This window comes from Mustelus asterias, chromosome 22, assembly GCF_964213995.1.
Source record: "Mustelus asterias chromosome 22, sMusAst1.hap1.1, whole genome shotgun sequence".
In the NCBI taxonomy this organism is placed as follows: Eukaryota; Metazoa; Chordata; class Chondrichthyes; order Carcharhiniformes; family Triakidae; genus Mustelus; species Mustelus asterias.
This window is the reverse complement of record NC_135822.1, coordinates 69,808,159-69,833,677: the sequence shown is the minus strand read 5'-3', so window position 1 is coordinate 69,833,677 and position 25,519 is coordinate 69,808,159. Positions and strand designations below refer to the sequence as shown.

The following is a 25,519-nucleotide window of genomic DNA, read 5'->3' as shown; positions in this document are numbered from 1 at the left end:
TCAAGCCTTAAAGGATACAGGGTGGCACGGTGGCACAGTAGTTAGCACTGCTGCCTCACAGCGCCAGGGACCCGGGTTCGATTCCCCGCCTCGGGTCACTGTCTGTGCGGAGTTTGCATGTTTGCCCCATGTCTGCGTGGGTTTCCTCCGGTTTCCTCCCACAGTCCAAAGGTGTGCGGGTTAAGTGGGTTGGCCATGCAAAATTTCCCCTTAGTGTCAGGGGTATTAGCTCGGGTAAATGCATGGGGTTGTGGAGATAGGGCCTGGGTGGGATTGTGGTCAGTGCAGGCTCGATGGGCCGAATGGCCTCCTTCTGCACTGTAGGGATTCTATGATACGGCTGGCAAATGAGGCTTGCATCAGTTCCTGAGGAAAGCAACGTGATGGGTTCACTTATTTGGCCTCATCCTTGCCAAGTTCACCACGACAGACATATCAGTCCAGGGCAACATTGATAAAAGTGACTGAGCTACAGTCCTTGTGAAAGCAGAAGTACCATATTAGGACATCCTCGTACAACACTCTCACGTTAGGACACATGGACAAGCTCTACATTAGGGCTCCATCTTGCGCTGAGGGCCAACAGAAGCAGCAGTGGGCACCATGGCAATCTGCAACCTGATGGTCTGGCACATACATCCCTTACTCCTGGATTACCATCAAGCTAAGAGACCACCCCTGCTTCCGTACAAACTGCACAGAGTGGGTTAGGAACCACAACAAATTATCCTCAGGATGAGGTAGGAAACCTAGAGATACTACATCAACTGCGTGCTACACACCAAAAAATAATTGACTACAGACAGTGCTATTCAATCCCACAAGCAACACATCAGAGCCTGAAGGTTAGTCACATTCACCTGTGAATGGTGTTGGATAACCAGGTAACATGAACATCTCCACTGTGAAGCATGGGAGAAGCTAGTGTGTGAGTACAGAACTCACAGGTGAAATAATTATTCATCTGTTCAGCCAGAAGGGCTAAATACAAAGAACAAAGAAAAGTACAGCACAGACACAGGCCCTTCAGCCCTCCAAGCCTGTGTCAATCATGCCCTAACTAAACTAAAAGAGAAACCTTCTGCCCTTACTCGGTCCATATCCCTCTATTCCCTCCCTATTCATGGACCCATCCAGATGCCTCTTACATATTGCTAATGTGCCTGCTTCCACCACCTCCTCTGGCAGCGCGTTCCAGGCACCCACCACTCTCTGCGTGAAAATCTCCCCCGCACATCTCCCTTAAACTTTCCCCCTCTCGCCTTGAACCTGTGCCCCCCTTGGTAACTGACGCTTCCACCCTAGGAAAAAGCCTCTGACTATCCAAGTGTCAGTCCTGTGTGACCTCTTCCTCAGGCCGCTATCATCATAGCTCCACATGTCATTAAGAAATGGCTCTGGATCGAACAAACACTTTGAGCTGAAGATCCGTGCGCCACAGCTAGCTGCCAACCCCAGCTCAAATGTTCTAGTATGGCCATGGCATTGGCATCTGGCTGACAATGCAGGGGATTATCTCGGTATGTCTTCTTCACAGGTGAAGCTGGTCAACCTAACCCCAGCTGATTACTGTTGAATCAACAGTCCTTGGTGACGTGCTCACCAGTAATCTTCCAGATGTTAAGTTTGAGTCCTGCCAAAGTTACTTATCCCCAGATTTCATTGCATCATTGAAGCAGACACAGAGACAAGGATGTATAAGAGAGGCAAGGGGAGAGTATCTGATTACCCAGCTCCTGAATCTTGCACATTGCTCAACCATCTATAACACCCCGGAATACTCCAGCCGAGCAAAGATTGGGCCAATCTTTGATTTGATTTGATTTATTATTGTCACATGTATTAGTATACAATGAAAAGTATTGTTTCTTGCACGCTATACAGACAAAGCATACCGTTCATAGAGAAGGAAAGGAGGGGGTGCAGAATGTAGTGTTACAGTCATAGCCAGGGTGTAGAGAAAGATCAACTTAGTGCGAGGTAGGTCCACTCAAAAGTCTGAGGGCAGCAGGGAAGAAGCAGTCCTTGAGTTGGTAGAAGAGAGAATGTCCATGGTGCGTGGGGCCCTTGATTATGCTGGCTGCTTTGCCGGGGCAACAGGAAGCGTAGACAGAGTCAATGGATGGGAGGCTGGTTATCCTGGCTAGCCGCAATTTTAAGCACTTCACAATTGTTGGCTGAGCCTTCGATTACCCTTATTTCTACAATTCCCTCCTTCAGCCTTGCTGCCTCTCAATATCTCCTCCTTTATGAAGTTGGTTAAAACATTGCTCCTTGTCCAAATTGATGCGCTTGGTGTTTGATAAGACTCCGGTGATTTGGCTCACTCAAGAAGTCTGACACTATCAGAGATAAGGCGGTTCCCTTTATCAATGTCCCGGACCCTGTCTGCCCCTCGACCGTGGCTACATTCGTGGCCGGGTGTCCCTGGAGAGGGAGCATGCGGTGTCCGCGGGCGCCGTTAACGCCTTCCCGGCTCGCTGGGCTCCGCAGGGACTGGGGTGTATGATTGATGTCTTTAATCACATTTTGGTCTGCTTTAAGTTTCCTTTAAGCTTTGTTTTTTGTTTCAGGCAGTTCCCCCTCCCCTTTTTAAGGCCCCCCCCCCCTTTTACTTTGTCCCTCAATTTGTTTGATTTAATTTATTTGATTAGCCAAAAAGTTGGACAACACCCAGATTGTACCTCCTCAACCACCAGCACCCATAGGTAATTAGAACCCATACAATATCACCAACGATGCCTCTGTAAAATCCTATAAATCCACTGACAGGATAGGCCTACCACTGCTGCCTCATAGCGTCAGGGACCCGGGTTCAAACACTGGCTTGGGTCACTGTTCTCTCCCAGGCCAATATCCCCAGTACTGAGGCACTGCTCACACTCGACCAGCTGTGATGGGTGGGCCACGTTGTCCGCATGCCTGTCATAGAGTCACAGAGGTTTACAGCATGGAAACAGGCCCTTCGGCCCAACTTGTCCATGCCGCCCTTTCTTTTTTAAAACCCCTAAACTAATCCCAATTGCCCACCTTTGGCCCATATCCCTCTATATCCATCTTACCCATGTAACTATCTAAATGCTTTTTAAAAGACAAAATTGTACCCGCCTCTACTATTACCTCTGGCAGCTCGTTCCAGACACTCACCACCCTCTGTGCGAAAAAATTGCCCCTCTGGACCCTTTTGTATCTCTCCCCTCTCACCTTAAACCTATGCCCTCTAGTTTTAGACTCCCCTACCTTTGGGAAAAGATATTGACTATCTCGCTGATCTGTGCCCCTCATTATTTTATAGACCTCTATAAGATCACCCCTCAGCCTCCGACGCTCCAGAGAAAAAAGTCCCAGTCTATCCAGCCTCTCCTTATAATTCAAACCATCAAGTCCCGGTAGCATCCTAGTAAATCTTTTCTGCACTCTTTCTAGTTTAATAATATCCTTTCTGTAATAGGATGACCAGAATTGCACACAGTATTCCAAGTGTGGCCTCACCAATGTCTTGTACAACTTCAACAAGACAACTCCTGTATTCAATGTTCTGACCAATGAAACCAAGCATGCCGAATGTCTTCTTCACCACTCTGTCCACCTGTGACTCCACTTTCAAGGCACAAGACTCCAAAAGCAAATGCTCTACTCCAAGCTCTGCAATGGCAAGCGATCACTAGGAGGGCAGAGGAAATGCTACAAGGTCACTCTGAAAGCCTCGCTAAATAAATGCAACAGCCCCATGTGGGAATCACTTGCCTTAGAATGCACAAATCGGAGATGAAGCATCCACAAAGGCACCAATGACCTTGAGTGTTACTTGGTGGAGGACACAGAGGCCAAGCATAAACAGCGGAAAGAGAGCGCAGAATCCAGAGCATCCCACCCATCTCATCAAACACCACATAGAAAGATAGAAGATAGGAGCAGGAGGAGGCCATTCAGCCCTTCGAGCCTGCTCCACCATTCATCACCATCACGGCTGATCGTCCAACTCAATAGCCTAATCCTGCTTTCACCCCACAACCTTTGATCCCATTCGCCCCAAGTGCCAAATCCAGCTGCTCGTGACTACATTCAATGTTTTGGCATCAACTATTTCCTGTGCTAATGAATTCCACAGGCTCACCACACTTTGGGTGAAAAAATGTCTCCTCACCTCCATCCTAAATGATCTACCCTGAATCCCCAGACTGTGACCCCTGGTTCTGGACTCCACCCACCATCGGGTACATCCTCCCTGCATCTACCCTCCTAGTCCGGTTGGAATTTTGTATGTCTCTATGAGATCCCCCCCTCATTCGTCTGAACTCCAGTGAAAACAATCCCAACCTAGTCAATCTCTCCTCATACATCAGTCCCGCCATCCCCGGAATCAGTCTGGTGAACCTTCGCTGCACCTCCGCGAGAGCAAGAACATCCTTTCTCAGAAAAGGAGACCAAAACTGCACACAATACTCTAGGAGTGGCTTCACCAAGGCCCTGTATAATTGCAACAACACTTCCCTGTACTCGAAACCTCGCAATGAAGGCCAACATACCATTTGCCTTCTTTACCGCCTGCTGCACCTACATGCTTACCTTCAGCGACTGGTGCACAAGGACACCCAGGTCCCGCTGCACACTCCCCTCTCCCAATTTACAGCCATTCAAGTAGTAATCTGCCTTCTTGTTTTTGCTTCCAAAGTGAATAACCTCACATTTATCCAAACTATGCTGCATCTGCCATTGATTTGCCCTCTCACCCAACCTGTCCAGATCATGCTGAAGGATCTCTGCATCCTCGTCACAGTTCACCCTCCCACCCGCCAAACCTGCGTCAGAGTCTGCGGCTTTAGGATTGGACTATTAGGCCACCGCAGAACCCACCTCCCCGGAGTGGAAGCAAGTCACCCTCTACCCTGAGGGACAGCCAAAGAAGTAGATAAGATACACAGCTGTAGTCCACCAAGGTTACCGGTGCGGCGTTTAAATTACATGACAATTGTTCGACGGGAAGAACTCTGTTCCAGTGGTAGAATATGGATTCAGAATTAAAATTCCATTGATTTAATGAAATTCTCAGCAACCATGAAAGCGACACACCTTCTCTGAACAAATCGTCGAACCACTAAAAGGGACAACTCACGGGAATTCTTTCTGCATGTGAATTGTCCAGTTTAATCCCACCTTCCTGATCACTCCCATCACGTTTGACATTCCTCTGTTTTGAAACAGCTATCTAATTTCTAACTGTTATTTAAAAATTCATCCAGCGAAGTCCACACTCTAACCATCCTCTGTGGAAAGACATCTTTCCAACCTGCCTTGAATTTATGGTCTCTGTGTTTTCCTTCCCACCAGTGCTAATGATGGACCGGAATGTGCTGGAATTCTCATTGTCTGTCCACTCCTTTGGTCTTTGTTTCTGGCCTTGCAGCATGAAAATATTTTGCGCCAGAGATTTCTGGAAAATCCAAGGGGTTCGCACTGCTGCCTCACACGGCCATGGATCCAGGTTCAATTCCAGCCTCGGTCACTGTGCGGAGTCGGCACGTTCTCCTCGTGTCTGCGCGGGTTTCCTCCGGGTGCTCCGGTTTCCTCCCACAGTCCAAAGTTGTGCGGGCTAGGTTGTTTGGCCATGCTAAATTGATCCTAGTGTCAGGGGGTTAGCAGGGTAAATGTGTAGTGTCAGGGGATAGGGCCTGGGTGGGATTGGAGACAGTACAGACTCGATGGGCCGAAGGGCCTTCTTCTGTACTGTTGGGATTCTGTGATACAATAATGGAACTTATCACACATGCACCCCTCTCCCCGCTCCCTACCAAAACCCTTCGTCATCTTTGCAAAATGTCAACGGCACCCTGGACAATGCTTCCTCACTCATGAGTGAAGAAGACCATTCACTCCATCTTCCATGAGTCCAGTGATTAGCCCTGCTGCCTCACAGTGCCAGGGACCCAGGTTCAATTCCGGCCTTGGGTCACAGAGTCTGCATGTTCTCCCTGTGTCTGCGTGGGTTTCCTCCGGGTGCTCTTGGTTTCCTCCCACACTCCAAAGATGTGCAGGTTAGGTGGATTGACTATGCTAAATTGCCCCTTAGAATCCCAAGATATGTAGGTTAGGGGGATTAGCAGGGTAAATGTGTGGGGTTACGGGGATAGGGCAGATGTGGTCCTGGGTAAGATGCTCTGGCGAAGAGTCAGTTTAGACTCGATGGGCCGAATGGCCTCCTTCTGCACTGTATGGATTTTATGAAGTTAATACACCTTTCCAGATCAATTCTCCTCTTCCTCCACTGCTACATCTAGTTCTTTCTTAAATGATTTAAACCTTTTAGCTTCCACAGTCCCACTCAGAAGTCTGCCTCAAGGACAGAGTGTGATGAGATGTGTCTTGATATTACTTTGAATCCACGTCCTTTCCTTATATTCCAACGCTATTCTAGTTTTACCTTTTGCATTACATCTACGCAACTGTCTTGAATACCTTTCGTACAATCACCTTGTGGGCAAATTCTCAGGTTAAGTGGGAGTAACACCTTCGATCAGAGGATTGGGAATCTTTGGAATTCTCGACCCTAGAGGGCAGTGGGTGCTCCATGGTTGAACGCATTTCAAGCTGGGAGAGGGAATTGAGGAATATTGGGAATTGTTGGGAAAGTGGGGCTGAAGCCCCAGACCATATTGATGAGTGGGGAAGGCTCAATGGTCCCAATTGTAGTATAAACTTGTGATGCTGATAGCTAACGTACATCATCAGTGGTGTCACATCATGTGTCTCCAGAATTGAGAGAGAGAAGGTTCTCGAAGGAGCCTTATGCCTATTTATCCCTCTCCATAGTTGGAATTAGTAAATAAATGTTTGGAAATTCCCAGATGCCTTGATTCTAGTCATCCCTGTTAGGCACACCTTGGGACCGTTTCTGATGTTAATATCATGTCTACTCATGCTCCTGTTCCTGGTGTTTTCTGAGATGCCTCTCTTCTACAAAGGACCAAACCGTTCCAGTTTGATTTGATTTGATTTGGTTTATTATTGTCACATGTATTAACATACAGTGAAAAGTATTGTTTCTTGCGCAACTATACAGACAAAGCATACCGTTCAGAGAGAAGGAAAGGAGAGAGTGCAGAATGTAGTGTTGCAGTCATAGCTAAGGTGTAGAGAAAGATCAACTTAATGCGAGGTGGGTCCGTTCAAAAGTCTTGACAGCAGCAGAGAAGAAGCTGTTCTTGAGTCGGTTGGTGCGTGACCTCAGACTTTTGTATCTTTTTCCTGATGGAAGAAGGCGGAACAGAGTATGTCCGGGGTCCTTGATTATGCTGGCTGCTTTCCCGAGGCAGTGCGAAGTGTAGACAGAGTCAATGGATGGGAGGCCGGTTTGCCTGATGGATTGGGCTACATTCACGACCTTTTGTAGTTTCTTGCGGTCTTGGTCAGAGCAGGAGCCCCATACCAAGCTGTGATACAACCAGAAAGAATGCTTTCCACGATGCATCTTTGTGCTCAGAACTCAGTCCCCTGACATTAAGCTTTTAGCCTTGTGGTTCTCCCCTGCACAATCTCCACCTCTTCAATATCTTCCATGTTTCTCAAGAGTTGGACATACAGTACAGTCTGGTCACAGCACTGGACACTTTCTGACCACAACTTCCTCTGACCTCTGCTTCTGTTGTCCAGCTGTTGCTTGCTGCTCCAGATCGACTGGACATCTGTCCAGACTGCAAGCTCCCTTTCAACTTTCTCCAATTATTCCCCATGTGCAGCATCTTACACTTTCCACCACACCGACCTTCTGACCAGTCGCCCATGGTTTTCTCCCCTTCAGCCAGTTTCCTATCCATAACCGAGTTCTCACACTCAATGTTTTCAGCTGAATTAGTCATTTTTCTTGTGGAACTTTATCATTTGTCAACAGGCGGACTAACTGCGCAACCTAAGAGTTGTCGGTTACTTCAGGGAGTCAAGGAGGTTAATCAAACACAATCTCTTTGTCAAAAGGCCAGGTTGACTCCAATTGATTAGGCTTTTTTAGTACAGATAATCCTCAATCTTAATCCTCACACTCACTCCCATTTCTTTACAGGGGATGGAAACAAGATTAATTGTTGACACATGATGTTTGCTTTGCCAAATGTTTGTCTCGCGCTTTCAAATGCCTGCTCAAAACCAAAATGTCCAAAATGTAATAGTTTGAAAATGTGTGTGAGATACTCATCGATGGATCTGAACTTTCCTTTCAGGTCTGGGAGTGTCCAACATCACTGGAATGAAATCTTCTTCTTTGTTGACCATCTTGCTCACAAGTTCATCAGGTAAGAGAACTGGTTGTCTACCAGGATGTTGCCTGGTATGGAGGGTATCAGCTATGAGGAGAGATTGAATAAATTGGGATTGTTCTTCCTGGAAAGACAGAGGCTGAGGGGCGACCTGATAGAAGTTTATAAAATTATGAGGGGTATGGATAGGGTGAACAGTTGGAAGATTTTTCCCAGGGCAGAAATGACAATTACAAGGGGGCACAAGTTCAAGGAAAGGGGGAAAGGTTCAGTTGAGATCTGCGGGGGGAAGGTTTTGACTCAGAGGGTGGTGGGAGCCTGGAATGCACTGCCAATTGAGGTGGTTGAGGCAGATACGTTAGCGATATTTAAAAGTTTATTTACTTGTCACAAGTCGGCTTACATTAACATCGCAATGAAGTTACGGTGAGATTCCCCTAGTCGCCACACTCCGACACCTATTCGGGTCGATGCACCTACCCAGCACGTTTTTCAGAATGTGGTAGGAAACCGGAGCACCCGGAGGAAACCCACGCAGACACGGGGAGAACGTGCAAACTCCACACAGACAGTGACCCGAGCCGGGAATCGAAACCCCGGGTCCCTGGCGCTGTGAGGCAGCCGTGCTAACCCACCGTGCCACCGTGCCGCCCCTTATCCGGACTTATCTGGATAGGCACATGAACAGACGGGGAATAGAGGGATATAAGCGGTTGGTCTAGACAGGGCAATGTGATCGGTGCAGGCTTGGTGGGCCTGTCCCTGTGCTGTACTGTTCTTTTGTTCACTTTCTCCCATGAAGTCCACACTCTGAGAAATGGATTCGTTTTCTATCAGTATGTCAAAATGAGCTGCCCAGGGGCCCTCCCAGCACACAGAGAGAGATGGTTTCTTTGCTCTTCGTGCAGACACAAAATGGCTACCTCATTATCATTTCTCGGAGGACATTCTTTTCGGTTCTTTTTTCTTCCATGCATTTTGAACACTGGTTTTGTTCTTTTCCAGCCCTCAGCTGAGAATGTCTTTCATCGTCTTCTCAACAAGAGGCACCACGCTCATGACCTTAACAGAGGACAGGTGAGTGACCGCAAGGTTCAATCTCTTCGCAGAGTCACACAGCACCAAAGGAGGACATTCGGCCCATCACACCTCTGCGAGCTCTTCAAAAGACCTCTCCAGTTAATTCTGCCCCCTGACTCTTTTCCCCGTAATCCTGCAATTATTTTCCCATTCAAGTGTTTACCTCACTTCCTTTGAACAGATTATCCAATTCCCGAGCGTCACAAATAGGCTTACATTAACAGAAGTTACTGTGAAAATCCCCTAGTCGCCACACTCCGTTTGGGTACACTGAGAGAGAATTTAGCATGGCTAATGCATCTAACCAGCACATCTTTCAGGCTGTGGGAGGAAACCGGAGCACCCGAAGGAAACCCACGCAGAGACGGGGAGAATGTGAAGACTTTGCACAGACAAGGTTCGATTCCGATCTCGGGGTATCTGTCTGTGCAGCCATTGGACAGAACAACTCCCTGAAGGATTGACATTAATATCGACTCATGCAGTTCACAGCACAGATAGATTGACAAGCTTGGCATGGCTGTGAGGCCATAGAACCATAGAATCCCTACAGTGCAGAAGGAGGCCATGCACCAACAACAATCCCACCCAGGTGCCATCTCCGCAACCCCACACATTCACCTTCCTACTCCCCCTGACAGTAAGGGGCAATTTAGCATGGCCAATCAACCTAACCTGCCCATCTTTGGAGTGTGGGAGGAAACCGGGGCACCCGGAGGAAACCCACGCAGACACGGGGAGAAAGTGCAAACTCCACACAGACAGTGACCTGTGGCCAGAATTGAACCCAATTCCTGGCGCTGTGAGGCAGCAGTGCTAACCACCGTGCCACCCATCTCCTCCATCTTTTGCCCATGGGCAAGGTATTGGTATGAGGTGGGTAAGAGGAGAGGCACAGAGTATTCGGGTATGCCAGGCAGTGCGAGGAAAGCAGACGGAGGCATCCAACATGACTATCTCTCCACTATCAAACGACGTGCTCCCCTGGCCCGCCGTGGAACTGAAGGCAGCTTGCAAAGACTCGCCAGGACAGGGTAATTGGGAAAACTTCTGTCTCTGATGATGCCAGACCAGCATGAAGCAGAATTATTTGTGATCATAAAAGTCAGTCCAATTGAGCGAATGTACCGCTGCCGTATTGGAAGATGGAAGGTTTAACTCTGGGCAGATTGAAATCCTGTTGACTGGGGCGTCTGCTGTACGTTTCCCTGAGCTGTGGAGAAATTTTAATGGGCTGTCTCAAACAGCCGACAGCAGAAAGCTGCTAATTACCCACCAAAAGGCGGCAGCGGCCCTGTCTGCCTTTATTGCTGCACTCAGAACCCACAGGACAAAGCTGTTCACCAAAGACAACCTTCAAAAGGCAGCCTGGCGGTTTCCTGAGAGTCTGAGCCCATCGTTTGTCCTAGAAAGATGCAGTTAGAGCCCCCGCCATTCATGTTTAACCTCTTGAGATCCATCCAACGCTTGCTGTGCCGGGGACGAGATTGTGCGGCCAGTATAGTCCACCTCCTCGGGCTGGTAATCTTCACTGAGGTGGAATCTCCCTCAGCACAGTACAAAGCAGCAGTGACAAGTCTGTAAGCGTGACACCTAGTACTCCTGACTCAAGGGAAAATGACATGGGTACACAGGGATCGTTCCAGTGGGAGTACCGGACACTGAAGACAGCAGCAACATGACAGAAGCCCCCCCCCCTCGGCCCCCGTGCACTTCTCCACATTACCTGTACTGTCCTCTCCTCACCTAGAGTCATGGAATCCCTACAGTGCAGAAGGAGGCCATTCAGCCCATCGAGTCTGCACCGACCACAATCCCACCCAGGCCCTATCCCCATAACCCCACATATTTACCCTGCTAATCCCCCTGACACTAGGGTCAATCTAGCATAGCCAATCAACCTAACCTGCACATCTTTGGACTGTGGGAGGAAACAGGAGCACCCGGAGAAAACCCATGCAGACACGGAGAGAATGTGCAAACCCCGCACAGACAGTGGCCCGAGGCTGGAATCGAGCCCGGGTCCCTGGCGCTGTGAGGCAGCAGTGCTAACCACTGTGCCACCGTGCCGCCCCCAACCTGCCCTGAGTTATGAGGTTGCTCCCAGTTAATACATAGAAAATAGGAGCTGGAGGAAGCCATTTGGCCCTTTGAGCCTGCTCCACCATTCATTATGATCATGGCCGATCATCCAACTGAATAGCCTGATCTCCCTTCCCTCCACATTCTTCGATCCCCTTCACCCCAAGAGCTATATCCAACTGCTTCTTGAAAACATTCAATGTTTTGGCCTCAACTACTTTCTATGGTAGTCACCAGACTGCGATCCCTGGTTCTGGACTCCCTCACAGTCAGGAATATCCTTCCTGCCTCCAGCCTATCTGGTCCTGTTAGAAATTTCTAGGTTTCTCTGAGACCCCCTCTCAATATTCTAAACTCCTGCAAATACAATCGTAACTGAGATTAACCAAATGAGATCTCTCCTCATATCTCAATCCCGCCATCCCAGGAATCAGTCTGGTGAACCTAATCCGCACTCCCTCTGGAGTGTCCCACTTCCTAATCTCCTGTCACCTCTCTCCTCTTACTCTGAGCTCCTGGTGCTTGGTTTGTCAAACATGTGTTACAATATTCAGAGGGCAGCAATGAAGGAGGTCATAGAATCCTACCATGCAGAAGGAGGCCATTCGGCCCATCCAGTCTGCACTGACCACAATCCCACCCAGGCCCTATCCCCATAACCCCATGCATTTACCCTAGCTAGTCCCCCTGACACTAAGGGGCAATTTAGCACAGCCAATCCACCTAACCTGCACATTTTGGGTGGAATCTGGAACACCCGGAGGAACCCCACTCTGAGAGAGAATTTGCAAGACAGGGAGAATGTGCAGACTCCACACAGGCAGTCACCCAAGCCAGGAATCAAACCTGGGTCCCTGGAGCTGTGAGGCAGCAGTGCGAACCACTATGCCACTCCGTGTTGCCCATGAGATCCCACCTGCCACCTTCCTGAGATAGCCTGGCATCCTGCACCCTTGGTGCAGTCCTGCTCCGAGGTGCCTGGTTTTCAAGGAGCCTTGCGTCCATTCACGTGAGAAATTTTTTAATGAATGTCGTTGAAAAGATTCGCCTGAATTTAACCAAAGTTGTCACTGCACAGTTCTTTTTTATTCATTCGTGGGACATGAGTGACACTGGCTGGACCAGCATGTATTGCCCATCCTTAGTCAACCTTGAACAGAGTGACTCGCTTGGCCATTTCAGAGGGTAGTTGAGAGTCAACCATATTGCTGTAACTCTGGAGTCACATGTAGGCCAGACCGGGTAAGGACGGCAGATTTCCTTCCCTGAAGGACATTCGTGAACCAAATGGGTTTTTCCGACAATCGACAATGGTTTCATGGTGATCAGTAGATTCTTAATTCCAGATATTTTTTATTGAATTCAAATTCCACCATCTGCCATGGCGGGATTCGAACTTGGGTCACCATGAGCTTAGTTTCTGGAATAATAGTCCAGCGATAATAGCGCTAAGCCATCACCTCCCCTCATACCAAGCAATGCTGGCCATAAATCAACATTCAGATCAGAGTGAGGAGTTCATTGAAGGCTTTTCCCCAACAATGAGTGTAACACTAATAAATAAGCTTATAATAAATAAGCTTAAAATAGAGATGGAGAAACAGTGTTTAGGGGGTAGATTGTTCAGGACAAACAACTTGGATGGATTCAGGCCAGCTGGACGAGGAGAGAAAGAGGAGAGAATGAAGAAGGTGGGCTCGGAACTCTGGCTAACACTCCAAATTATTTTTCACCTCTGCACCGAGAGCCAGAGAGTTACGGAGACATCTGGGCGGAACCCTTCACAGGGTACTTGTCTGAGTTTCTCTCTGCTCCATTCAGGGGCATTGTCTAACCAAATGCGAAGCTTGAAAATCAGTATCGCCAGCCATGGGGCGGCATGGTGGCACAGTGGTTAGCACTGCTGCCTCACAGCGCCAGGGACCCGGGTTCAATTCCCGGCTTGGTCACTGTCTATGTGGAGTTTGCACGTTCTCCTGGCGTTTGCGTCGGTTTCCTCCGGGTGCTCCGGTTTCCTCCCACAGCCTGAAAGACGTGCTGGTTAGGTGCATGGACCCGAACAGGCGCCAGAGTGTGGCGACTAGGGGAATTTCACAGTGACTTCATTGCAGTGTTAATGTAAACCTTATTTGTGACTAATAAATAAACTTTTTAAAATCCAAATCTGCTCTCTCCACTTTTCCAAACAGTCGGAATTAATCAGAGACGCAGCAACAGGCTTCAGGGAAGGGAAACCAACCCAACACTTTGAGGCTGCAAAAATATACTTAATAAAAAGATTAATTCCAGCCCAGCCTGATCAAACATTTTCCAATTGGATCCTCCTGTCTTGTTTGTTTTTCCCAAGTTAAAAGACCAGCGTTCCTGGCATTGGGATGTTCCCAACTTCGGATTCAAAAGCCACAGAGTCAGATGTCACTTGCCCCTCTGGGACATGGCTACCGTTATATCCCTGGGATATGGGGTTATGAATTCCACGGATTCACTACCCTCGGAGAGAAGAAATTCCTCCTCATCTTAGTCTTATTGAGCAATAAATCAACTTAGCCTTACTCCCTTACTCTGAGATGATGCCCTTTGGTCCTAGACTCTCCCACAAGGGGAACCAACCGGTCAAACCCCACCCCGAGAGTCCGATATGTCTCAATAAGGTCACCTCTCATTCTTCTAAACTCCAATGAGTACAGATCCAACCTCTCCTCACATGAAAATCCGTCCGTACCCGGGATTAACCTGGGAACCTTCTCTGGACTGCCTCCAATGCCAGTATATCCTTACTTAGATACGGGGATCCAAACTGTTCACAGTATTCTAGGTGTGGCCGAACTCGTACCTTGTCTAGTTTTAACAAGACTTCCCTATTTTTATCCTTCATTCCCTTTGAAATAAAGGACAACATTCCATTGGCCTTCCCTATTACCTGCTGAGCTTGCAAGCTAGCTTTTTGTGATTTATGCACGAGGACTCCCCCAAAATCCCTCCGTGCTGCAGCTTTCATAGAATCCCAACGGTGCAGAAGGAGGCCATTCGGCCCATCGAGTCTGCACCGACTACAATCCCACCCATGCCCTATCCCCGTAACCCCATATATTTACCCTGCTAATCCCTCTAACCTATGTATCCCAGGACACTAAGGGGCAATTTAGCATGGCCAATCAACCTAACCTGCACATCTTTGCACTGCAGTCTTTCTCCATTGAAATAATATTCAGCTCCTTTATTCATAGAATCATAGAACCCTACAGTGCAGAAGGAGGCCATTCGGCCCATTGAGTCCGCACTGACCACAATCCCACCCAGGCCCCATAACCCCACATATTTACCCTGCTAATCCCCCTGACACTAGGGTCAATTTACATGGCCAATCCACCTAACCCGCGCATCTTTGAACTGTGGGAGGAAACCGGAGCACCCGGGGGAAACCCACGCAGACACGGGGAGAATGTGCAAACTCAACACAGACAGTGACCCAAATCGGGAATTGAACCCGGGACCCTGGCGGTGTGAGGGAGCAGTGTTAACCCACTGTGCCACCATGCCACCCAGAATTCCTACCAAAGTGCACGACTTCACATTTTCCTCCGTTATATTCCATCCGTCCAGTCTCTGCCCACTCGCCTCACCTGCCTGTATCCCTCTGTCAGCCTTTCCCCCCCCCACCCTGGTGGTGTCCTATGCAAAGTGCGTTGGCCATTGGGCTGGACGACTTCGTAACAGCGGAACTCAACAGCTTCACATTTCTCTGGCAGCTGGCGAGTAATTGATGTTAAAAGTGAACCAAAACCAATGGTTGAATTAATTCTGTCGGGCCGGAGCCAAAGGTTTTGAGGCTCATTATTATGTTTGGAAAATAGTCCAAGGAACACAGTTGAGGCATGATGTAACTTCATTCACATCTGCCTGCCAAACGTAGCTGGCACCGTTCGACTTCTGACCATCCTGTGCTCACTCAGCCAATAAAACCCCCTTCCATCAGCTCTTGCTTGTGGCTGAACAAGTTTTCTCCCCATCCTGTTCCTGAGAAAAGCTGGTATCATTCTGATTATTATCCACAGGACACAGCATTGGAACCAGTTTCTTATCTGATTCAGGACGCCCGCACGAAAGCAGAAAGAAAATTAATATTACTGAACATTTCCTCCAACTGCAAAAGGCCCTTTGCGTCCATAAGGAGCCGCCAATAGAAATTCTCACTTGGGTCACGTTAATTTTTTTTTTAACCATTTAATTTTTTCAAGATGGCATCGGAGCGAGGCGATTTCTTGCAAGTTGTGCCCAGCGTACCTGGGGTGGCACAGTGGGTAGCATTGCTGCCTCGCAGCGCCAGTGTCCCAGGTTCAATTCTGGCCTCGGGTCACTGTCTGAGCGGAGTTTGCACATTCTCCCCGTGTCTGCGTGGGTTTCCTCCGGGCGCTCCGGTTTCCTCCCACACTCCAATGTTGTGCTGGTTAGGTGCATTGGCCGTGCTAAATTCTCCCCCCAGTGTACCCGAACAGGCACCAGAGTGTGGCGACTAGGGGATTTTCACAGTAACCTCATTGCAGTGTTAATGTAAGCCTACTTGTGACACTAATAAATAAGCTTTACAATATCCCTCTAATCCTTTCAGGGCGGCACGGTGGCACAGTGGTTAGCACTGATGCCTCACAGCGCCAGGGACCTGGGTTCAATTCCTGGCTTGGGTCATTGTTGTGTTGAGTTTGCATGTACTCCCCGGGTCTGTGTGGGTTTCCTCCAGGTGATCCGGTTTCTCCTAATAAATAAACTTTTATCTTCTAATTCTGTCTTTTACTCTCATTCTAAGTGTTTCTAAAATGTCATTCTAACTCTTTTAAACTCTCTAACAATGCTCTAATTAACACTACATTCTGCACTCATTTCCTTCTCCATGAACAGTATGCTTTGTCTATATAGCACACAAGAAACAATATTTTTCACTATATACTAATACATATGACAATAATAAATCAAATCAAATCAAATTATTATATAATCAAATTATGATTTTTAGTAAAGTAAAGTTTATTTATTAGTCACAAGTAAGGCTTACATTAACACTGCAATGAAGTTACTGTGAAATGCCCCGAGTTGCCACATTCCGGCACCTGTTTGGGTCAATGCATCTAACCAGCACGTCTTTCAGACTGTGGAAGGAAACCGGAGCACCCGGAGGAAAGCCACGGGTTTACAATATCCCTCTAATCCTTTCAGAGCGGCACGGTGGCACAGTGGTTAGCACTGCAGCCTCACAACGCCAGGGACCCGGGTTCCCAGAGGAAACCCAGTGCAAACTCCACACGGCCAGTGACCCAAGCCGGGAATTGAACCCGGGTCACTGGCGCTAGAACTAACGATTCTAGTTCTTCTCCAGTTGATTTCCTGCTGGGAACACTGCCTCTTGATGGGAGTTTTATTTTGCTCATTTACGAGATGTGGGCGTCGCTGGCTAGGCCAGCATTGCCCCTTGAGAAGGTGGTGGTGAGCTGCTTTCTTGAACCGCTGCAGTCCCCAAGATGTAAATACAAGTGCTGATAGGGAGGGAGTTCCAGGATTTTGACCCAGCGACAGTGAAGGAATGGCCGACATATTTCCAATTCAGGATGGCGAGTGGCTTGGACGGGAACTTACAGGTGCTGGTGTTCCCAGGTATCAGCTTGTCCTTGTCCTTCTAGGTGGTAGAGGTCATGGGTTTTGGAAGGTGCTGTCGAAGGAGCCTTGCTGAGTTGCTGCAGTGCATCTTGTAGATGGTACACACAGCTATGCATCAGTGGTGGAGGGAGTGAATGTTTGTGGATCGGGTTGCTTTGTCCTGAATGGTATCATGCTTCTTGAGTGTGGTTGGAGCTGCACTTATCCAGGCAAGTGGAGGGTATTCCATCACAATCCTGACTTACTCCTTGTAGATGGTGGACAGGCTTTGAGGGGGCAGAGGGGTGGTAGAGTCAGGAGGTGAGTTAATCATTGCAGGATTCCCAGTCTCTGACCTGCTCCTGTGGCCACAGTGTTTATATGGCTGGTCCAGTTCACATTCTGGTCAATGGTAATCTCCAGGATGGTGATAGTAGGGTAATTCAGTGATGATAATGCCATTGAATGCCAAGGGGAGGTGGTTAGATTCTTTTTGTTGGAGATGGTCATTGCTTGGCACTGATGTGCTGCCAGTCTTCGTGGCTCAGGCGAGGCACTGAGTGAATTGCCTGATGGATTAGTTTTGATTTGATTTGATTTTTGTCACGCGTATTAGCATACAGTGAAAAGTATTGTTTCTTGCGCGCTTTACAGACAAAGCATACCGTTCATAGAGAAAGAAACAAGAGGGTGCAGAATGTAGTGCCTGTTGCATGGACACCAATGGCCCTGTTGTCTCAGTACAGCAGAGTTGGGCCTGAGCCCTTTCTTGTGGGCATGTGCCCAGTTCATGTGGTCCACTTTCAGACCTGTCACTAACAATGCCACCAGGTAAGTATGTGTCCGCAGTTGTGAATTGTGGATAATTAGCATGGTAAGGAGCTATGTACTTCAATGATACATCTGTCAGGCTGGTTAAACCACATTACAGTGGATATACCTTTCAGCAATGCCAGTATTCATGCTCCGCTAAAGCCTTCTCCCATATTTCTTCACTCGAATCAATCATCATAAACCTCAGTTCCCTTCTCCTCCATGTGTTTATCCAACTTTCTCTATAAATATTATTCACTTCCTGTGGCAGCAAGCTGCACATTCTCATCACTCTCTTACGGGAAGGAATTTTCTCCTGAATTACCCCTCTTTTTTTTTGAGTATTTTCTATTGATAGCTTCTGCTCTTTCCCACGAGAGACAAACATCAGAACCTTCCAGCATTTAAAAGTCCTCTGTGAAATCCACCCCCTCAGCTGCCCCCCCAACTGCAGAGTTCATGTTCTTGTCAACAATTTATCACATCAAATTTAAAATAGACATCCAGGTTGATTGAGCCTCTGAGGTTGCAGTTTCGCAAAATAGACAAGAGTTCTGCTTCTTCATAAACTACCTTTATTTCTTTGATCCAACTCCATCGTCACCCAGTTCCACCTGAAGCCTCTTTAGGGTAATTGACATCAAATTAAGACTTTACTGGAAGGTCTGTTAACCCACTCCTTATGCAGGTTAGTCTGCTGTTGCTTCTTGACATCCTAACTGACCAGAGATCATAGAATCATTGAATTTCCTCAGTGCAGATGAAGGCCATTGACCCATTGAGACTGCATCGACACTCCCACAACAATCCCACCCAGGCCCTATCCCTGTCACTCCACATATTTACCCCACTAATCCCCCTAACCTACAAATCTTTGAACCCTTAAGGGTGGGATTTTATGGCCTTACTCATCCCGAAACCGTAAAATCCCACCCGAGGTCAACAAACCTTTCCATTGTCCACCCCTCGCCCACACTGACTCCTGACCAGCACTTCTTTGGACTGTGGGAGGAAACCAGAGAACCCGGAGGAAACCCACGCAGACTCGGGGAGAACGTGCAAACTCCACACAGTCACCCGAGGCCGGAATTGAACCCAGGTCCCTAGCGCTGTGAGGCAGCAGTGCTAACCGCTCTGTGTTGCCCCATCAGAGCATAAAAGTCATAGAATCCCTACAGTGCAGAAGGAGGCCATTCGGCCCATCGAGTCTGCACCGACCACAATCCGACTCAGGCCCTATCCCCATAAGCCCATGCATTTACCCTAGCTAGTCCCCCCTGACACTAAGGGACAATTTAGCATGGCCAATCCACCTAACCCGCACATTTTTGGACTGTGGGAGGTAAATGGAGCACCCGGAGGAAACCCACGCAGACACGGGGAGAACGTGCAGACTCCACACAGACAGTGACCCGAGCTGGGAATCGAACCCGGGTCCCTGGTGCTGTGGGATAGCATTGCTAACCACCGTGTCAAGTCAATACTATGGGAATATTAGCATTCAGCTGAAATTCTGTTAGCAGTTCCTTAAATATAGTCATTATCCCAGTGAAAGAGGGGAGAAAGAAATGTCCATCTTTACAAGGCGAAGCCATGAATGCGGAATGAAAATTCAAGGAACTCTTTACAATCAGTTACGCCGCCCAACGTTCAGCTCCAAATATCCAAAGAAACAAGTTCTTTCCATCCTCTTCATGGCACGAGTGCAGATACACAGCAATGGTTTTGTTAAGATGGTGAGGTCGATTGTTTCCCCATCTAACCCTTTTTTTTCAATTGTCTACCTCTGAAAGGGAAGAGATTCGCAAAGGATTGGAGGAGCTCCAAATGGTGCAGCCTGGAGGTGATACCTACATGCACGAAGGCTTCGAGAGGGTACAGTCTGCATGCTTGTAAATTCTGGGAGAGCTATGGGAGGGTTTGGGAGTGGGCGGGAGGATTAAAGATCCTGGAGAATCAAAGATCCTGCCACCTGGGGAGGCGGTGGCCTAGTGGTATTATCGCTAGACTATTAATCCAGAAACTCAGCTGATGTTCTGGGGACCCGGGTTCAAATCCCGCCCCGCTAGATGGTGGAATTTGAATTCAATAAAAACATCTGGAATTAAGAATCTACTGATGACCATGGAACCATTGTCGATTGTTGGAAAAACCCACCTGGTTCCCTTTGGGAAAGGAAATCTGCCGTCCTTACCTGGTCTGGCCTACATGTCACGCCAGAGTGACAGAAATGTGGTTGACTCTCAATTACCCTCTGAAATGGCTGAGCAAGACATTCAGTTGTATCAGCGATTCAAGAGGCGGCTCACCACCACCTTCTCGAGGTGACTAGGGGATGGGCAATAAATGCTGGCCAGCCAATGACGCCCATGTCCCATGAATGAATAAAAAAAAATTGCAATCAGTTTTGAAGGGCAGAGTAAGAAGTCTCACAGCACCAGGTTAAAGTCCAACAGGTTTATTTGGTATCACGAGCTTTCGGAGCATTGCTCCTTCATCAGGTGAAAGCTGTAGATGGTCCTCTCTCCCGGTAGTGCGGCGGATGGACAAAGCTTGGGTTTTTAATTCAGAGCGGAATTGAACGAAGGCTCCTGGGTCACTCCTCCACACCGCCCTGTCACCAGTACCACTCGTTCTAGTTGTCAGATGTACTTGCAGAAGGCAGAGACTCATGCACAAGGGCAACAGATACCCTTTTCAGTTGGAACATGATGAACAGCATGATTGCACCCCATGGCCTGTGTTGTTTCACCTCTGAGAGAAAGTTTGTAGGCCAGACCCGATAAGGACGGCAGATTTCCTTCCCTAAAGGATATCAGTGAACCAGATGGGTTTTTCCTGGTCTTGGGGCCTAACCCTAGGAGGTTGGGGATTGAACAGCAGTGCTAGAATTCCAGGCCATGTTGAAGGGTTTCCGAGCACGGCTTTTACAGGTGCCCGTTCCCCCAATTCTGACCTCTTATTTCAGTGTTTTGTTTTCTTGCAGGCCAGCGAACAGATCTACTACTCAAGTGCCGAAGGTAAGTGTAGTATATCCCTCTATAGACTAAGGGTGCCTAAAGAACCACGAGGTAGGCTTTGTAACTTGGACACTGGGGGAGCTCTTTATTGTAGGTGCGCCCTGTTCTACAGTCAGGTCTGAGACTGCACAACCAGATTCCACACTGGGTGGAGCTAATCCCCTGGGATCACCTCACCTGCACTCTTAAAGGGGCAGTACACACCTCAGACCCCAACATACATGATAGGCAATATCACAGTGAGTGCAGTGGCTGTGAAGGCATGATCCTGGCACACTCAGGTATTGCCACAAAGGATGTCCCTGATTGTAACATCAGCTTGTCCCTGGTCCACTGCAAGCAGGGATTACTACATTGTTGTAATCATCAACCAGCGGAGGAACGTGCATTGATTATAGTGCCTTTAACCTAACGTTGCCGATTACAGCCTGACACGGCCCGCGAGAGAAATTAGCTGCTGAGAGGGTTAAAGTGAGAGGTGATGTGTCCAGGGTGTCAACACCTCAAGGTGATTTTTTTTTTTCCTTGCTGCCAAATTAACGGGTTGTATTTCACAATGCAGGATACAGGACTGCCAGCGTCATCATTGCTCTGACAGATGGCGAACTGATGGAGAATCTGTTTTACTACGCTGAGCGAGAGGTAAGAAGCTTGTGTCAGACTTGATGATGGAATGTAGTAGCCTCTCCCTCCCCAACACCCAGCCAAGTCAGTCAGTGGATGGAACTTAAGAAGAAACAGATGCGCAAAGAATGTGTCGGGCAAGAAATTGAAAATGTGTGATATTCAAAGCCAACCTGTGGGAAAGGAAAGTTTCAACTATATCCAGTTAGACCTGCCTTATAAAATATCTGCTACCATCAGACATTTTAAGTAGTCTCACAACACCAGGTTAAAGTCCAGCAGGTTTATTTGGTAGCACGAGCTTTCGGAGCGTTGCCTCTTCATTTGAATGGACCTGCCTTATATTAAGTTGATCTTCCTATGACTGCAAAACTATGGGTGGAATTTTCCCATGGGAATCGTAGCCGGCTGGACACGGACCATGCAAAGGTCCTTTGATCTCAGGCGGGATTTTCTGGTCTTGGGACGAGTGCAGCCAGAAAATCCCGCCCTATTTCCATAACATCATAAGACATAGGATCAGAATTAGGCCACTCGGCCCATCAAGTCTGCTCTGCCATTTCAATCATGGCTGATATTTTTCTCATCCCCATTCTCCTGCCTTTCCCCCATAACCCCTGATCCCCTTATTAATCAAGAACCTATCTATCTGTGTCTTAAAGACACTCAATGACCTGGTCTCCACAACCTTCTGCGGCAAAGAGTTCCACAGATTCACCACTCTCTGGCTGGAGAAATTCCTCCTCATCTCTGTTTTAAAGGATCGTTCCTTTAATCTGAGGTTGTGCCCTCTGGTTCTAGTTTTTCCTATTAGTGGAAACATCCTCTCTATGTCCATTTTTTTCCTGGAACCCTATCCCTCCCTTTTCCCCTACGTACTTGATGAACGGTATGTTTTGTCTGTATAGCGCGTAAGAAACAATACTTTTCATTGTGTCCCAATATATGTGACAATAATAAATCAATTCAAATCAAATAATTTGGTTCTTGGATAGTCTGCCATAGCTGAGTGGAAATGGCACAATCTCTGACCTCAGGACCTCTATCCCTCAGCGAGTTCATTCATGGGTCATCTTTCTCATGTTTGTTTTTGCATTCTCTTGCCTGGTTGGGTATACGCAGATGTTCTATTGGTTACTCACTGTCAGATTCGAGCATGTTAAGAAGCAACATGGGATTATGTACAAAGTAAACCACCCAGGATGCGAACACCTGTTGATGTGGGAGATTTCATTCAGACTGGGTTTCATAGGTTTCATATAATCCTACAGTGCAGAACGAGGCCATTCAGCCCATCAAGTCAGCACCGACCACAATCCCACCCAGGCCCTATCCCCATTACCCCATGCAATTACCCTAGCTAGTCCCCCTGACACCAAGGGGCAATTTAGCATGGCCAATCAACCTAACCCTGCACATCTTTGGAGTGTGGGTGGAAACCGGAGCACCCGGAGGAAACCCACGCAGACACGAGGAGAATGTGCAAACTCCACACAGACAGTGACCCAAGCTGGGAATCGAACCCAGGTCCCTGGAGCTGTGGAGCAGCAGTGCTAACCACTGTTCTACCGTGCCGCCCATTTGTGGGACATGGGCGTCGCTGGCTGGTCAGCATTTATTGCCCATCCCTTATTGCCCTTGGCAAGGCCATTTCAGAGGACAGTTGAGGGTCAGCCACATTGTGGAGTCACATGTAGGCCAGACTGGGTAAGGACGGCAGATTTCCTTCCCTTATGTTAGGATGCTAGTGAACCAGATGGGTTTTTCTAACAATCAACAATGGTTTCACGGTCATCAGTAAATTCTTAATTCCAGATTTTTTTTTTACTGAATTCAAATTCCAGCATCTGTCGTGGCAGAATTTGAACCTGGGTCCCCAGAACATTAGCTGCGTTTCTGGATTAATAGTCTAGCGATAATAGCACTGGGCCATCTGACCACTCTCCGGGTAAAGAATTGTTTCCCGAATTCCCGACTGAATTTGCTTTGTGGTGGTCATCATATTGATGGCCTCACATCACGAGTGGGATGACCTTCTCTCCGTCCACTCTGCCAAACCCTTTGGTAATCCCGAACGCCTGTCTGGTCATTTCTCAACCTCCTCTTTTCCAGAGGGCTTTGATCTGTTTGAACCAATGGATGGCGTGGCTGGGAAAGGAAGATTATTTTTTTTAGGCATGTCGGTTTTCATTCAGAGAGCCTAAGTCAGGACATCAAGAGCAGTTCAGAATCTACAACCTGAGATAGATGCAAACTACTGGGATCATTGACTTGAACTTCACCTTGAGGCTTCTTCAGAGCTGGCCCTGAAAGACAAACAAAATGCTTCCTATTGAAAGGAACATCACGACCTACAAATTCCCCTCCAAGCCACTCACCATAAGAACATAAGAACATAAGAAATAGGAGCAGGAGTAGGCCAACTAGCCCCTTGAGCCTGCCCCGCCACTCAATAAGATCATGGCTGATCTGAAGTGAATCAGTTCCACTTACCCGCCTGCTCCCCATAACCCTTAATTCCCTTACCGATCAGGAATCCATCTATCCATGACTTAAACATATTCAACGAGGTCGCCTCCACCACTTCAGTGGGCAGAGAATTCCAGAGATTCAACACCCTCTGAGAGAAGAAGTTCCTCCTCAACTCTGTCCTAAACTGACCCCCCTTTATTTTGAGGCTGTGCCCTCTAGTTCTGGTTTCCTTTCTAAGTGGAAAGAATCTCTCCACTTCTACCCTATCCAGCCCCTTCATTATCTTATATGCCACTATAAGATCCCCCCTCAGCCTTCTAAACTCCAACGAGTACAAACCTAATCTGCTCAGTCTCTCCTCATAATCTACACCCCTCATCTCCGGTATCAACCTGGTGAACCTTCTCTGCACTCCCTCCAAGGCCAATATATCCTTTCGCAAGTAAGGGGACCAAAACTGCACACAGTATTCCAGCTGCAGCCTCAACAATGCCTTGTACAGATGCAGCAAGACTTCTCTGCTTTTATATTCTATCCCCATCCCGACTTGGAAATATATCAGCTGTTCCTTCACTGTCACTGGGTCAAAATCCTGGAATTCCCTCCCTAACAGCACTGTGGGTGTACCTACACCTCAGGGACTGCACCGGGTTCAAGAAGGCAGCTCACCACCACCTTCTCAAGGGGCAATTAAGCATGGGCAATATGTGCTGGTCAAGCCAACGACACCCACATCCTGTGCATGAATAAGAACAAGAATCATTTTTTTCCTCCTTCTTGCTCCATTTCCTTCTGTCCATTGTTCCAACACCTCTTTCAATATGATATCCCTTTGTGGTTTGGTGTGCTTTTTAAAAATTGATGGTTTTGGTGGAGAAAGGAATGTTTCGTGAACATTTGATGATCTTGTTGTGAGAGACTCATTTGAAGAACAAAATCCCTTGCTAACACCATGTTCACAGCAATGACAATCTGACTGAAGTCCCATTCCATTGGGAAGCTTCAGGCTAAACATGCAGAAGGTTGCTGCAGGAAACTGCCAAGGTTGGAAAGCACGGATTGTAAGACGGGATAAAATTCAGGAGCAGCTGTACATGTGAGCTTGACTGCTCAGGCTTAAATAATCTGTCGATTGGGAGAGGAAGGAAAGGCAGAGAAGTCAAGAGTTCCTGGCTTTGAGATCCTAAAATAGTAAGCAACACAATGGGTCGGAATTTCAACCCTGGAGGAAGAGTTTGCAGGATGCTGGATATAAAACCTGGGAGAAAGGAAACCTCGAAGAGTTTGGAAAGTTTATCGTATTTTCAGCTAATTGAAGTGGGGAGGTGATGGCCTAGTGGTATTATCGCTAGACTATTAATCCAGAAACTCAGCTAACGTCTTGGGTTCGAATCCCGCCACGGCAGATGGTGGAATTTAAATTCAATAAAAAATATCTGGAATTAAGAATCTACCATGAAACCATTGTCAATTGTCATAAAAACCCATCTGGTTCACTAATGTCCTGTAGGGAAGGAAATCTGCCATCCTTACCTGGTCTGGCCTACATGT

General features: G+C 47.8%; 1 protein-coding gene across 1 annotated transcript in view; it reads left to right on the top strand.

Annotated features, from left to right (window-relative positions):
• The first annotated feature begins 8,216 nt into the window (after positions 1–8,216).
• Positions 8,217–25,519, top strand: part of LOC144510172 (anthrax toxin receptor 1-like) — a 157,023-nt gene continuing 139,720 nt past the window's right edge. The window contains exons 1-5 of the mRNA XM_078239609.1: positions 8,217–8,285; positions 9,255–9,326; positions 19,646–19,727; positions 20,839–20,872; positions 21,435–21,514. Of these exons, the coding sequence (XP_078095735.1) occupies positions 9,268–9,326; positions 19,646–19,727; positions 20,839–20,872; positions 21,435–21,514 (255 nt within the window). The 5' untranslated portion in view covers positions 8,217–8,285; positions 9,255–9,267. The remainder of the gene's footprint in view (positions 8,286–9,254; positions 9,327–19,645; positions 19,728–20,838; positions 20,873–21,434; positions 21,515–25,519) is intronic.